The sequence below is a fragment of the Siniperca chuatsi genome, linkage group LG2 (genome assembly GCF_020085105.1).
Source record: "Siniperca chuatsi isolate FFG_IHB_CAS linkage group LG2, ASM2008510v1, whole genome shotgun sequence".
NCBI classification, from domain to species: domain Eukaryota; kingdom Metazoa; phylum Chordata; class Actinopteri; order Centrarchiformes; family Sinipercidae; genus Siniperca; species Siniperca chuatsi.
This window is the reverse complement of record NC_058043.1, coordinates 27,688,945-27,705,373: the sequence shown is the minus strand read 5'-3', so window position 1 is coordinate 27,705,373 and position 16,429 is coordinate 27,688,945. Positions and strand designations below refer to the sequence as shown.

Genomic DNA, 16,429 nt, shown 5'->3' with positions numbered 1-16,429 from the left:
CTGGAGAGTGTTGTTGCAAGGGCTCAGTAATGCGCAAGGTTTGAGCATCAGGGCCTGTTTTCCATGTGGAGTGGCTTTTTGGAAATGGCATTAATTATATACTTACTGGGAAACCAGACTTTCCCTGCTTTGCATTGCAGATAAACGTCTGTATTAGTGAGGACAAGATAAAGGAAAAAAATGCAATTAATATAAATAGACATGATCCTCACTGCTTATCCGCTTACATGTTAAAAATCACCCCCCGCCAAAACATTAAAAAAAATTATATGCATTTCAATTGAAATGACAAGTATTCCAAGTGAATTCCATTACTGTATGTTTGCATAGTCAACACCTCTCCAACAACATATCTGCCATCAGTCATATTGTGAACATAGAATCAGTCGTATCCCCAGCTTTTCATTGACACTGGTTAGAATAGCCCATATCATTTATGAAGTGATTGGATAACGTTGATTTCTTGGGCTGCCTGTGGAAGGATGTTGCATTAGCTTAACATGTTAGCAACTTATGTGGAGGAGCTGGTGAGAGAATTACCTGGCCTCTTGGCTTGGTTAGGCCACCACTGGGGAGCAGAGGGCATTATCTTTGAAAAGGAAAAATGTCAGGTAAGTTGAGACTCGCGATCAGTCAGAAAGTCAAGCAGATAACTTTGACATTTAGGCCGCTGGTGTTGAAGCCCCACGGAGGCTGCAGAGTGAGACCAGAGGGCCCGGTGTCTTCTGAGCCAGACTACATTAAGAGCTAACCTATCAGTCGAGTTGTTGCTGGTTGTCTCTGAGCCACACTCTCCTGACTATTAAAGCCTGGCGAAATGTAGCCACTGAGTAAATACGCTGAAGCGCAAACCCACACAAACAGATGCACATCTTGTTCCTTCTCCTTTTCTCCGAGTGGCCGCAGGGATCCGGTTACACCTGCTTGCACATCTTCTAGCAATTAGGAGCGATCTGCTTGAAACCATTTCATGTTCAAGGTCTTCCCCAGCTGTGGCAAGGGGAGCCGGACATTTATAGAACTACGGAGGTCTCTCTGTTGATGGGCCTGAACAAACAGCGCTGGCCCGTTTATCACTGCCTGACTCCCGATGCAGACACCCTGAATGTTTCCCCCCTGAACGTTTTCCCCCTCAACATTTACCCACATCATCTCTATTGTCTCTGGACCTTTTTTTCCACATTCCCTTTCTCTTTGTCCATCATTTAGAAAACAGGATGTGAGCGGCATGTGTCCATCACACTTGAGGCAAATTCTCTCGGATTTGGCCTGTTGGTACCGTTTTTGAGTGTTACTGTGGGTCAGGAAAGTTGCATAAATTGAGGAAGAAGAGAGACGTATCTCAAATATGTCGTTTTTTGTCATAGTGGGAAAAGGTGCAGTTCGGGATTCGGCAGAGAGCAGACTTGACTGTGTGGCAATGCTCTGAGCTGGGATTTGTAAGACACCCAGAGCTGGCTTTAGCAGCAGGAAGCCCCAAAGCCTGTAAATAATCCACATGTGCAGACTGCACATAAAGACATCCAGTACTTAGCAGTTCCCTTATCACAGCGTGATAGCCCAGGGACATAAGAGACGCTCCTGCCTCTATTCACTAATATGGTGTGAAAGCAGATGCAGATAAAACGCCTGTTGTTTATTGAGGAAGTTGTGTTAACATGGAGAAGAGGGTGTGAACTTTGAACACATTTGAAATGGGGAATATAAAAGAGGACTGCAAATGACAAGGATACACCGGCTTTGTTGCTGATAAAAACCTTTGTCATGTGCTGGAGGGTGTTTTCTAATCAAAAGCACCTGGAGGGTTCACTCCCTCCATGGTGTGTGTGTGTATTTGTGTGCATGTAGACCCACAAACAGTGCAGCTGGGTGCATATTCCAGTAACAAGCTTGCCTCCCAAACGAAGTTTGCGATTATAATAGGGCTACTGTAGTCTTGTATGCTTACACACGAGATGTAACCTACACAAATCCGATTTATGTATCAACACAGCACATCACAAATCCTGCTTTTTTTCTTTCTTTTTTTAATTAAACCTCAATGGGTTCGCTTTTTACTCTTATACATTTAAAAAGTATACAACATAAAAGTATGATTCTGTCCAGTTGACATGCATTTTCCTTGTGTACAGTATAGTCCTCACGGCAGCCTACTGTAGTTGTCATTATCTGGCCTGAACATTTTTTTGTAACGGCTCAGTTTAACTTCATCTGTCACATCTGTGATTTGAACTGTTAAACTAATTTCTCTGTGCTTCAGATACCTTGTGCCTGTCATCAGTTTCCAGTTTATCACATTTGCCTGGAGCAGCTCTAACACTGGCATATCTATCAAGCGTCCAGTACCGTTGAATGGAAGATCAAAAGAAGATAAATTCCGGAGGAGGAGGGTGGGGAGATCTGAAATAGAGGAGTGGTTGCTGTATAAACATCGCAGTGACAGTTCACAATAGGTTATTCTAGCTCAGCGTTAGGCCTCTCAAAGGCATGCCAGCTCCAGTGGCCTTTTTAAAATACAAACATGACAGCAACATTCCTAAACGTGGAGCAGGCTTCGCAACACAGGTACTCAGCCCGCTCACCTTTTTGTCCAACAACAGCGTTTACTCATCGTGCATCTCTGGCTTTCAAAAGTCACATTGTAAAGTTTTTAAGCCAGCGTATCCAGACATGTGCTGTCAGGCAAATTAACTGAAATCACATTTCTGCCTGTCAAGATGTTCATTGACAATGTTTTCAAGTGCTTGATCACATAATTATTTCCCTTACTTTAACTAGAAGAGCAATTTGATGAAGCTGTTGACATGAATAGTAGGAGGCTGTGTTCATTTCCCCATTTGCAAGCAGTGTTGCAAAATGCAATCATTGTTTAAATTGTCACGTCTGCTTTAAGCTAAACACATTCGGCATTACCTTAATGCAGTCATAATTATCCCATGTCAAGTAACTTTCCTATTGTTACCAAAGGATGTAAAGACAGTACTTTGAGTACAAACACGCTTACATACAGTACATGTCTGGACACCGTGGCTGTCCAGACATGTACCAGTGTTTTGATTGCACGATTAATACGCTGCAAACAACCTTACTTTGAGTAATGTGATGGAATTATTTGCTGTATGTTTATATTACAAAATTGTCATAATAGCACCAATATTAGAATGTACTTGTTGAACATTGTTTTAACAGTGCACATTATTGCATTGTCACAATTTCTTTATCTTCTTGCGGTAATTTTTCATTGAGCAGATTTGCTGTCTGCTTTTTTTTTTCTCTCTTTGCTTCATCTGAAGATGACAGTGAAGGAAGACTTCCCAGAAATGTATCTCTTCATCCATTACTGTCTGAATTTCCTATCATATCCTGTTGACTCAACTCTCTTTGTTCCAACACCCTCGGTTGTAAACCCAGACAGACACACACCGCACACACATTTCACTGCATGTGTCATCAGTCACAGGGGAAAAGAAAACAGCGAACTTTGTTTACTCTTCAGTGTGCCCGTAATACCACGCCTTGGGCGTCGTGAATGATTTTGTTACTGTTTTTTTCTTCTTTTGAATTTCCTTATGAATTGTCAGCGTTTCACTGTCTTAGTCATTCAAGTTAACGTTTACGTTTATGATGCTGCAGTAGCTAACACTTAAAAAAAAATCAAAATGTCATTGTTTGAGCATTCGTAGATTATCAGAGCTGCTAATATAAAATAATCACACTGCCAAATTATATTATTGTTATGAATATTGTTTTAAAAGCTGGTGACTTTGGTGACTTTGCTATTGTGATTTGATGCTGAAATATCTTATTTTTAGGTTTATTCTTAGTTTTTATAACTGTGAGTGGAATTCAAGGTGAATTTGATGGGAGTTTTTTCCAACACAATATTGGAATTTAAAATTACTTAATAACCTTAATTGATAAAACAAAAGGCCTTTTTGAATGTCAAAACTTTCGATAACAATTTTTACCATTTCAAAATATTGGTCTGCTTTTAATAATTACAACGCTTCATAATGTGATAAAAAAAATATCATCATGCCCTGTATGACACAATATTGTCTTGCGTTAGTACTTTTCCGATCCCCTCATCATGTTTTTGCTTCCGATTTTTCAACCAGATTGTAAGTTGCACTGGAGAAAAAGCTAAATGCCTAAAATGTAAATATTGCCGTCATGTGTAGGAGGGAATCTTGCTCACATAAGTTCTTGGTTTCAATTTATACACTATATGAGTATACTTGCTTGCAGGGTGCTTCCCCTCCAAAAATTTCAAAGCAGAGGACAATTAGGCATGCAGAATAGAGATATGCTGCTCTCAGACAGAAAGAGAGAGAATGTATGTACTTTAAAGTTAAGCATGGTGAAATGCCAGGAGTGTGGCCTCTTTGTAGCCTGTGGTCATATTTATGTCTCATGATGTCATCGAACAGCCGTGTGTTTGGGAGGGTCAACACGTACACCCACACACAGACCATCATCCAGCTGTTCTCTCCAACCCCTAACTGCCTCTCCCCTCTTAAAGTATTGTCAGACTTTACTGGCATTAAGACCAGTTCTCATAGTAATTGCTATCGCTTCATCCATCCACATAGCTTTCTATTTGCCCTGCTGATATCTTATTTTCACACAATCTTTCACAGGTTTCACTCACTTGTTCACACGTCGCCCTGACTCTTTCCTTTTTTTTTGCTTTGTGCGCTCTCTCTCTCTCTCTCTCTCTCTGACTCTTTCCTTTTTTTTGCTTTGTGCGCTCTCTCTCTCTCTCTCTCTCTCTCTCTCTCTCTCTCTCTCTCTCTCTATCTTCTTGTTAAACATTCCACCATTTACTTTTACAATTTCTGAACTTCTCAAATAATTGACTGGAGAACTTATAGATTGTCCGTCTGTGAGATGAGCTTGGATGTGCCCCTGACTGTTTGTTTAATTGTGGGAGCAATCGTCTGAGGAACATGGAAAGAATGAGGCCAGTTATTTACCCAGATGGTTTACTGGTGGAGGTGTGAGGCTGGCCAGCTCACTGTGGGAACACAACGCTTGCTTTTCTTGGTATCGCTGACCGTTTTCAAGACCACTGTGTTTTTTTCCCCCAGCTCTCTCCAGCTTTGTTTGCTCTGGATGGCATGTTTGATTATTTATCGTAAGGGAAAAGGGAGTAGCTGGAGCAATAAACATGTGACTGCACTGTATTTTGTTTTCCACTGAGAAGGCCGTGTCCTTTAACAGATATTTGAAACAGCCATAAAGCCTTTTATTTGGGGAGTTTGACTGAGCTAAAGGAGGATCAAAAGCACTGATTACTGTCTTTGCTACAATTTGTGTTTGCTGTAACTGTAACTTATCAACAGATAAATATTTCTTCTGGATGGCTGCAATTGATTTTTTTTTTTTTTGTCTTCTTTCTGAATTTGTTTTGACAACTGATCATTGTTCCCTTTGTGTGGAGGGATTGTTTATGCCAGCCTTAGATTTATGACTCTGAATGGGAGAGTATGAAAAAGATTGTTTGTTTGTTATCTATCAGAAGGCCAAGGGAATACTGTTGTAAGGGGATACATCTGCTCTGATAATAGGTATCAGAGTGTTCTCAAGGGGCTTTTAGCATATCTACTTCTAGCATTTCTATCGGACTTTCTAAAAAAAAAAAGAAATCTTTTTATGTATTTCTCTCTATTAGGCTCTCCAAGTGGCTCGGCAGATACTCCTCCAGCAGCAACATCAACAGCAGCAGCAACAGCAACAGCAGCCCCAGTCACAGCAACTGCAGTCTCAACACAACAGTGGCCGCAAATCCCCCAAAGCCAACGACAAGCAGCAAAGCCTACAGGTACCATAAATATGTTGTCATTTTGAGACACTCTCTTATTTATTAACTCATGATTATCAGATGGCTCAGTTATTTGACTTTGTGGTTGATAAAATAAAAAATAAAAAAATGAAGTGAACTTTTGCTACTCCCTCTAGAACACAGTGTGCGAGAAACAGCACTAGGCTAAGTTCACAAACAGGAAATTAAAATTGGCAGTGCAACATTTGCAGTTATGTATGCTCACACATTATGTGTGATTTAGCAGCACACACACTGACGCACACACAATCAGCCATGTGTCATCGAAATCTTGACATAGAACATTAGAAGCAGCGGTTCGTACAAACGGGCGCTGTTGTGAAGTATATAGGGCAAAACGTTAGAAAAGCCTCCTTGTGGCCAGTTTGGATCACATGCGCTCATCCAGTAGTACCAGAATCGTTCCAGTGCAGTAACACACATTAGCATGTGGGGCTGATCCTGACTTTTGCAGTGGAAAGGCCTTTTCTATTGACTGCCCTTAGTTTAGGAGGTGTACGACTTGGGTAAAAGCGGGAGAAAGGGTGGAAATGAGGGAGAAGAAAGGGGGGAAGTGAGATAGCTTCATTCCTCCCACAGAGAAGTGAGTCTGGTCAAGCAGAGGACACTCCATGCTTTCCCTGTTTGCCTTTCATCACTGCTCTGCGCACACACACACACAGCAGAAATAAAAGAGGAGGCAGGTCCCTACCACCAGCAGCAGGAGGTGCTATGGAGCAGCCCATGTGGGTGGGTGGCTGATCCAGGTGGAGGGCTTGGAGGTGGAGTAGAGAGAGACTAGCAAGGGGTGGGAATGTGTGAGGGTGGGGAGGGGTGGGGAGGGGTGAAGAGGCTGTAGGACAGTTATTTGGACTGCCTTTGTGATGCAAAGAAAAAAACAGCAGGAAAAGAAAATCTTTTTTATTTTTCATCTTGTTCTGCTTTTAATATGAACGGCGCAGCATATCTGATGCAATATTTACGTTAATATCAGATCAGCTGCCTTAGAGATGTATATCTTTGTTTGAACAAGGAGCGGTTGTTTGTGTCAGTGTGAAATTGCAAACGACTTCAGGGCATATTTGGTAATTAATACAGAGGCCCTGTTCTCTATGTGTGTATATATATAATATTTAATACCCTTACAATCCCATTGGGGGCCCTTTTTAATGAGCTATTGTAGCAGCTAGGTCTAATGTCAGGTTGTGAAAAAGCCTCTTTGTTGTGCAGATGTCTTCGGAATAGCTCCAGAGGATGAAATATGACTGTGATGACCTTTCAGTTGTGTGCATATTTGTCAAGATTCAAATAAGTTGAAAGGATCAAACTAAACAGTTTCCCCAGCCTGGCAGGGAATTGTGCTGCAGAGGTCAACAGAGGGGACCACAACGGCAGATTCCAGCGTATAGCCAGTTGTTGGTACATAGTGAAGTACTAGACCATCTCCTCCAGACAAAGACAAAATTAAAATTCTAATTTATTAATGTATACAGAGAGCTTGGCCAAGCTGTCACTCAGCTATTGAAAAGAGAGTCGGGCCGTTTCCCCCGCTTCCCCTCCCCTCCCCTCTCCTGCCCGGTTCTTGTGAAGAGAGCACAGGCTTGCTCTAGTGTCTAACTAACACCGTAAATTGCCTGCTCTCTAATGTTGTATGTTACATTTTGCTGGGTTGAAACTGCCATTATGAAAAAGCCACAGGTCCAGACAAGTATTTGTTTATCTCTGAATTACATATTCTGCTAATTAAACACACCCCAACCACATACACATGCACAGTTTAAAGCCAAACGTTCATACATAAACATCAGTGTGCCGTTCTGTGTGAGGATGTATTACATTAGTTTTTGGGGGTTTTTTTCTTCTCATGGTTTTCTTGTGGTGAGAGTTCTCTTGTTTTCTCTTTTTTTCTCACACCGTCTCTCACTCACAAACATATTTTGTGAAACACCAGAGGGTAACGGTCTGAGTCTCATCTCACTTCCTCTTTTAAGAACAAACCCGTGCTTAGAGGAGCCCCCCTTCACACAGAACATTCACTATCTCCATCATACGGCCTGGATAATGATTCTCTGTTGAGCTGGACTGGGTCATCAAAAGACATGATCCAACAATTATGAGGCTGTGTAGTAAGCTGACACCCCATAAAAGCACCTGATCTGTGGATGAGGCTCCATTCATCTCAGCGGTCTTCCCATTAGGCAAAAGAAGATGTACAGAGATACTTTTACTCATTTGGAGATGTGACTCACTTTCCAATTCATTCTTATTCAAGTCAAAAATAATGAAGCACGGTATATACAGAACATCTGAAAAAATGACCTGCATAGAGTAGTAAAGGGGGAAAAATATGAGTCAAACAAGCCTCAGAATCCTTGATCAGCACTAAATGGCTCTTTGGGTTTATATCCTCAACAGCACCCCACACCCCCTCACCTCTACACCGCCCACCCTTGCCTCTGGATAAAGATGCCTCCGCTGTATACTCAGCGGCCTAGAGGTGCTTTAATCAGACTAGATATACAAACAGCTGCTACGCAGGCTGGGAAGCAGCTAAACATACTTGACTGGTCAAAAAGCCATTAAATTACGTTGACAGAATGACACGTGTGATTAAAAGAATCCATGCCGCTTTTACCTTTTTGAGCTTCGCACCTACAGTGTCACAGCAACAAGAGCCGGCAACTCCCACCCCGCTAATTACCATTATCAGTGAAATGGTAGGGTTTGACTCATTAGTTCCATGTGCATTTAATTAGAGGCAGGCTGAAATTGGATTTAACTTATTACTTTTTCATGGATCACTTTCTTGTCATCACTTCAAATTGGATTGCAGCCCCAGGTAACTAATTATGCCAGCCGCAGGATCAGGAGTGGAGAAATAGGTAATTAGGAACAACACTGTCGGACCCTCGCTGATAGTCCACCAGCACCAAGGTGGGAGGAGGGGGAAATTGAGGCTCATTTGTGGCGTTGTTCACAAGCCTGGCTGGTTAACTACACCTCATTGCAAAATATCCTAGGTAGGCATCCACCTCCTACAGGGGATTACGTGGCATTCAGCTGGGCTGAAGATGTTGTGTCAACATGGTGTCTTTGCTATCAGTGTAAAGCCCAGATTATGCTTGTTTCCCATCCAGGATTGTGCCTGAGATTGGCCTTCATTATTCATGTCACTGAAACAGTGCGAGGTGTGGCCAGCGGCCAGCGGAAGTTACCTGTGTGGACGCTGCTTGAATGACATTGACTGGTTTCTGTCTGGAGTACGTCTGCAATGACTGTAATGAGAATACATGAATGGCCAGTGTGAAGAGAGGCAGGTGGATAATGTAAGAGAGTAAAGATATACTTAACACATGTAGCTTTAGTTTAAGGCAGTTTGTACTTGTGATTCAGAGCAGAGATAGTCAGCTTATAGAGAAGGGTATTGGAAAATGATAACCTCACTTTACTTACTATTTAGAGCTTTCATGTTTTATCTTAAAGTGAAGAGCTTCTTTGTTAATAATTTGAAGTTTTTTTTAAATATTTATTGGAATTATGTGATGGCCTTTTGTTTTTAAATGAGAAGCACTGATCACTATTCTCTGAGAAATGTTGCACTGAACATTTTCATGATGTCAAAGGTGCATCACTTGTTATTCTTCACACACAGAGAAACTACTGCTGTTTCAAAACCATACCAGTTGAAGTCTCTCTCTTTCTCTCTCTCTCTCTCTCTCTCTGACTCTTTGTTTTCACACCATAGTGTACAGCCTCACAGAGGGCATCTCCAGGTCAAAAGATAATGTCTTTTCAGTTTACAGGATGAAAGCCTTTTAAGTTGTAGAGCGCCCCTCCAACGCCCCTCCTCCCCACGTTTGCTCTTCACATCCTTCATTTGTGGTCTGTTGGGGGGAAGCGTGATGTGACACAATCCAGGGGCGAAGCCTCTGTCTGACAGGACAGGGAGAAGCCGCCGGCTCTCCTTCTCTCCCTCTCCTACTGTTTTTGCAGTAGGCCCATGGCATTGTCCTGACACATGTATACCACAGCGTTCCAATCTGTAAGTCATTAGAGCACTAGGCCGAAGCCTGTCAGCTGGAGCTCAGCCAGTGCTGCAGGGCGATCTGAGGCAGCATTTCGAGGTGTTCCCGCAGCCCAGTCGGCCAGTGGCACAGCAGTGGTAGCACACTGACGAGGTGACAGTGAGCACAAGACTGGATTAATGTTCTGGGTTAGTTGCTATGAGATAAAGACTCTCTTTACACACAAGGGAGACCTGATCAAGACAACAGGAGTGTATTTATATTCAGTTTATATTCAGCTAAAATACATTTGAGGACTTTTAGATGAGAAAATAATGCTGACAGGAAGAAAAAAAAGTGTAAGAAAAAAGAAGGGCTGAACATTGAGAGACGGAAGGAGTGGTGGCACTGAAAGTATTGCCAATTTCTAATTGATTCACTTAATGACTGCTTTAAGCTTGCTAAGATTAACCGGTTATTAAAGTTCAAATCTCTGTAGGTTGTTTCACACAGAGCAAGAGATAATTCACAAAGTGGACGTAACCACTTATTCATAGTTTGTGCCTTCTTTCAAACAATTCAGGCTGAAGTGTATTGATACTTAAAGGAATAGTTTGACATTTTGGAAAATATGCTTCTTCACTTTCTAGCCAAGAGTTAGATGAGAAGATTGATACCACTCTCAGGTCTGTACATGTACAATATGTACGGACCGCCAGCAGACGCTTAGCTTAGCTTAGCACAAAGACTGGAAACGGGGAAACAGCTAGACTGGAGCCTTGTCGTCACTGTGAGGTGACTCCAGGAAGTGAGTGGAGTAACACCAAAATGTGTTGATTTTTTGTACAGATTAACCAAATGAGATTTAATGTGTTTAGTGAGCTTAAGAGGTGCTGGTAGGTAGATTTTTTTTACCCTTGGACAGAGCCATGGTAGCTTTTTTCCCCTGTTTCTAGTCTTTGAGCTAGGCTAAGCTAACCGGCTTCTGGCTCTAGTGTCAATTTGAGCGTATGGAGAGTGGTATCGTTCTCCTCATTTAACTCTTGGTAAGAGAGCCAAAATGTCAAGCTATTCCTCTTAAGATTGGTGTTTCTTTCCTCACTACTCTTGGGTAAAATTGTAATTGTTGACATTTTTTTGCTGTCTTTTCTTCTTTACCTCCAGGATGTGCTGTTGCCATCAATATTTTAGGCAAATATCATTCAGAAAGCTCCCCTGTCAGTCTGCAAAGTGTCTCCAACAGTAAAGTCCCATAATTCATCAGTTGTGTGTGATCCTCAGAAGGACTTCATCGCTTTGTGTTTGTAAAAAGTCTCAAGGTGATGCTGTAATGAAATCTCATTTTGACGCGTGCGTTGCTTTGAGGTGATACAATCTGTCAGGAATGATCAACACAACACCGGGGCCGGTGCTCGCGTGAAACCCCAGGATCAGGCCGTCTCTTTTGCTGCTTGTTTTCCTTGTCATATTGTAAAAATGTATTATGTGTACTGTATAGATTAGAACCAGGTTTGGGATAATCCTGTCAGAATGAAGTCATCTGTCCCAGTTCCACGCAGCCAAGCAGAGACTGGGGGGGCTGCTGTGTTAGGAGCTCTCTCCCAGCCAATGCGATGACTGTCGAATTGACTCCAGTCACAGCGCTGGGAGCCACTTACCATTTTCAGGACCCTCTTTTCATTTGAGGCCTGATGTTTCCCTTTAAGCAGTGAACCCTCTCAACCCTCCACCCCACTCAGTCATCTACCCAGATAGTCACAAACACACACACACACACACACACACACACACACACACACATCCCCTTAACATTTGTTGTATCTTTGTGTCATCCTCTGGCACTATATCTTGATGTGTAGCGTGTGTTGTTTGGAGTGATTCACACGCCCTTTACAGAGGGGTGGAAGGATGGATGGATGCACAGTCAACCATAGCATTAATAAACACTAACAGCTATGCAAGGTGCAGTCAAGTCAGCATCAACGCACAATGCAGTTTCTCTTTTGGTGTCGTTGCACACTTTTGACAGCTTGGCGATTCTCTGATTCAATTTTCACTTTTTGTTAGGCGTAAGAAAGAGAAATATTGTCTCGCTCAGACAGCATGAGAGAGACTCAGAGACAGAAGGGCCTTCAGCTACATGAGGACATAATTTGGAGTTGTATCTTGTGTTTGTGTTGGACATTGTACAGTAAACCATCACAGTGTATTGCCTAGTCATCCATGTAGCTACAACCAATCTGCAGAAAGCAGAAAGTCAAAGTAACATTGGTTTTCTGTTGCATTCTAACTTTGCATGTTGGTTAAAAGAAATTCATATAAAGAGTGGTCATCTATATCTATTACCTCCAGGAATGTTCCTGTGGAATTTTATTGGTTAGTGTTGGAAACAGAACAGGCTAACATATGCTGTTTAATAACACCACAGAAAAGGTTAGCTAAACAGTTAATCCTAATGGTTAGTGGTGCTGTAGACTTACTGTGCGTCCTACATTGAGAGTCTTCCTTAAAAAGTGATGGTAAATAGTAATTGGTAGATAGTAAATATATTTGTGATTGCCTACAAATTATAATATAATTAAAATAACAAGTGATTTATACAAACTTATTTTAATTATTTAGATTCAATGGTTTTACTTTGGTTAGCATGGTTTAAGTTATTTTTACCCCCACAGAACCATTGTTATTGCTTATTGCTTATTAAATTTAAATCAAAGATAAATCAGTCACCAAACAAGAGAAGGCAGAAATTCCCCCACCTCCTTAAATCGATGTTGCTCAAACCTAAAAGTGTTCTTGTTTTGACTAAGTGAAAAACCACACTAGACGCTACACGCTGAAACACAAGCTCTGTTATACACTGGCTAGCATATCACCTCAGGAAATATTTTGCAAATACATATGTGCTGACTAAACAGTGTGCTCCTGAATGCTGAAATTAAAAGTAAATAACCAAACCCATATATAATAGACAAGGAGGAACACGGTGACTCAGGCGTGACTTACTGTAACTTCATTCTGCTTCGGGTGATAACCTCATTCACTCTAAATATGACCTATTCCAAGTATCCGAGGGAGTATCAGTAGGTTGCAGATGTTAAAAACTGGGTTCACTGTCATGTATTACAATGGCAATACAGTTTATTTTAACAGGACTTTTTAAAACACGGCACCAACAATAAATACAACTCAACAGTATTAAAACAATGAGTTAGGAACAAGGGTCCAGAAAAAGAAACTCAATCTAGAATAAATGCAGTTTGAATAACAGTAAAAATCGAGCTAAGTAAAACAAAAGCCAGTGTGTTAAACTTTGATGTAGTAAGCAATTAAAATGGGCCCTGGATGGAAAAAGACCAGATTACCTTTAGTTTTTTTTATCCTTGACTTCAGAATATTAATACAAAGGAACCATTCCACCTCTTCAAAAAAGTTTTAGTGCTATTGTTTTACTGCTGCAGAAATGACATAGCACTCTCCTGTGTGTCAGTGCAAGTGAGTGGGTCACTGAAATCATTTAATGTAGGTTCTTTCTGAACTAAGTCAAAGTCTTGCTGTAGCTTGGAAGAAACAGTTGATAAGTTGTGTGATTTATTTCTATGATTAAATACTTTGTGTCTCTCGTGACTTTGACAGGGGACACTGTTATAATAATCTAAAAATAAAGAACTAATAGAAAGATCACACATTATGGTACTGGTGTGGATCTGAAACTTATTTTTGTTGCCTTGGCGATATTATATAGAGCAGCTGTTATTTAAATAGGTCCCACACCTGCCCTGCTGACTCCTATCATCAGTAAACAATGATTTACTTTACACACACACAGGGAAACAGACGGTGTTTGTTTTCTCATGACAATGGTCCAGGTCACCAGAGCCTTTCAAGGAAAGGAATGACTATAGTTTTGTGTTTTCCTCCACTTCCTCTCCACTTCTCTCCTTCTCTTTCTGTAGTAAGACACACTGGTTGGCATGCAGCTTATTCACGGCCGTGTTAGTGTTTTGGGAAGGCTTTGTAATTGGAGCTGCGTCGTTATCTTTAGCCAGAGCCGCGCGGAGCGGAGCCCAGACCAGACATTAACTCATACTTTCACTCTAACTTAAGCAGGAAATGGGAGTATTTTATAATGTCATCCACTCTGTCATGAACACAATCGCTCAGTACTCTCTGTAAACTATCACAGGGGATGCCGGTTCAAGACTCAAGGATATTGATGTTTCTCTGTATACAGAAAAAAAAAAAATAATCTATATAGCGTGTGTATCACATCGACACATATGTGTAATTATTTTACATGGCGCAGGCACAGAGGCAATGGATTAGAAAGACAGTGTGTGAGAGGAGAAGCTTGAACTGTGCGTCTGCTAAATTTATCATGAGGCCTTTGGGAGCGTTGAAATGAGAACAGTGGCCTATTACTGCTAAGAAGGTGTTTTATTGAGAATACGCCGACATACCACCCCAGGGAGAGTGCCGGGGGAGAAGAGTGTAGCCATAGCCTAAACCACTTTGTGCATGTGTGAGTGCGTGTGTGTGTGTGTGTGTGTGTGCATGTGTGCATGCAGTTGTAAGCACATGCCTGCATGTCACTGTCTTTTTGTGTGAGCCGTCTTGAGGGTGTCAGATAGAAAATAAAAGCGTCCTTTTCTTCCACTTAATTATTCACTATGATATGTATTGGAATTGTCACTTTTGACACTTGAGGAGTCCCAGTCAATAATTTATATAGGTCAGGTCAGCTTAGCAGAGCTCATTGTTAGTTATTAGCAGATGAGAGCAGTGGCTTGTTATGCAGGCGCTCTGTTTATTTTACCAGTGTGTTTGCGGACTGGAATGCATCCCATGAACATTCCTTCATCCTTGGCCAAGGGTTTATAGCTGTTGATATGAGTTGTGTTTTAGAGCTCTGTTATTCAGCTCTGTGTTTATTGTCATGATAATTAACAAAGTGAGGTGTTAATCTTGCCTCATGCCTTTCCTCTAATTCTTTGTTAAGTGGGTTGCACAAGTTAGTGAACCTGATTTTATTGTTATTATTAAAAGTAGGTCTGAATAACAGCTCATTCCATTTCTTTATGTTGTATGTACTATAGAATGAAATATACTCATCGTTGAATTTAGATAAATACTGCTAAAGGTAAGATTTATTCAGTTAGAAGGTTAATATATATATAGATATATTTATATAGATATATATACACGTTAACAGGATCCAGGCTTCTCATCCTGCCTTCTCTCTCTCCTGGTGAGTTCAGTAGGCTCTCCAGTAGGTGGCAGGGTCCTGTTTTCCTCTTCTGCCTTTTCCCCTTACTGAGTGCACATGGGTGTTAAAGAGTGTGATGATATTATGACAGCTAATTGCTCTCATTGGGATGGAGTTGGATGGATTGCCTGGTAGCTGGTGTAATGTTAGCTATTAATGTAAGTGGTTTTAGCTTGTCTGAGGCCAAATTGTAGTATAAGTGTTTAAAAACTGTGAAAAAAAAAAAGTTTATGCTGCTGTGGTTGATTTTATGAACAAAAACACACAAACTTTCCTTAGCATATTGCAACTAGTCAAGTGCTATGGTGCAAGATCACACATTAACATTAGTGGAGGAAATACAAGGCAAAACAAACTGTTCTCATAAATATATTATTCTACTCTAAAATGAAATACATGTGGTATTGTCTCAGCTTGGGAAATTTAAAAGGAAGAAAAAGTCCAAATAACTACAAAGCGTCTGAATTGTTTGTGCATTTGTTGTTTTCAGCATGTGAAATAAGTTGTGTCTTTGTTCCGGCACTGTAAACAATTCCATTTAGCAGAACAATAAAGGGGCTGATAGCGGGGCCAGTTTTCTTTCTTTCCGCTGGATAGCTGTGTTTACTTATCTGTTGTTTAATTAAAGGGCCTCTTTTCTTTAGGCTCCCATTGTTTCAATAGCACGGCCGGAGTCCCAGCAGGGGTCAAAGGGTTAACAGCCGTCAACTGTGTCTTTTTTTTTTTTTTTTTTTTTTTTTTTTAAGGGGCCCCCACACAAAGGCACGGGTTCACCTGCAGCCCAGCCCGAGGCTCCCTATTGTGTGGCCCCATTTGAATTGATTATGTTTAGAGGGCTGGTTGTGATTGGTGGAGAAGGGCGTGGTTGATTGGATAGTTTTGTATCTTGTCAGCCAGGGAGCAACCTTGCGCGTGCAATCTGTCTGTATTCCGAGGAAGGTTGGAGACTCCACAGCACAGCGGCGCTTGTTCTCAGCCTCCCTGCCTGCCAGTCTGTGTGCCTCTACCTCTCCCTACCTCTCTCTCACTCCCTCACTTACTCTCTCTCTCTCTCTCTCTCTCTTTCCCTCTCCGCTCTGCTCTCCGCTCTGCTTCACTCCACACCGCGTGGCCCAGCACTCTGTTTACCCTGCCAGCTAAATGGAGTTTGTCAGGTTTGTCAATATGATTGATTTCTGTGATTTTGCCAGCTTTCTTGTGTGAAAAACTTGACAATTTAATTTGACCAGGGAAAAAGAGAAAAGGAGGCTTATTTTCTGTCTATCGTTGATGTTTTATCATTGTAATTGGTTAATTTTGCCATGCAGTTTGTATGAGGGAAGCAGTTATCCAGGG

General features: G+C 41.4%; 1 protein-coding gene across 25 annotated transcripts in view; it reads left to right on the top strand.

Annotated features, from left to right (window-relative positions):
• Positions 1 to 16,429, top strand: part of foxp1b (forkhead box P1b) — a 155,400-nt gene that overhangs the window by 94,289 nt on the left and 44,682 nt on the right. For 20 of the 25 annotated variants that reach the window (XR_006376258.1, XR_006376257.1, XM_044181640.1 and 17 more), the window contains one exon: positions 5,675 to 5,824. The exons of 1 other annotated variant lie outside the window; for it this stretch is intronic. Coding sequence is in view for 18 of the 24 variants with exons in the window: in XM_044181640.1 (XP_044037575.1) it covers positions 5,675 to 5,824 (150 nt within the window). In the remaining 6 variants the exon portion in view is untranslated. Of the gene's footprint in view, positions 1 to 5,674; positions 5,825 to 15,914; positions 16,249 to 16,429 lie in introns of those variants that run through there. 4 more of the 25 variants (XM_044181802.1, XM_044181783.1, XM_044181810.1 and 1 more) reach the window with 4 other exon arrangements.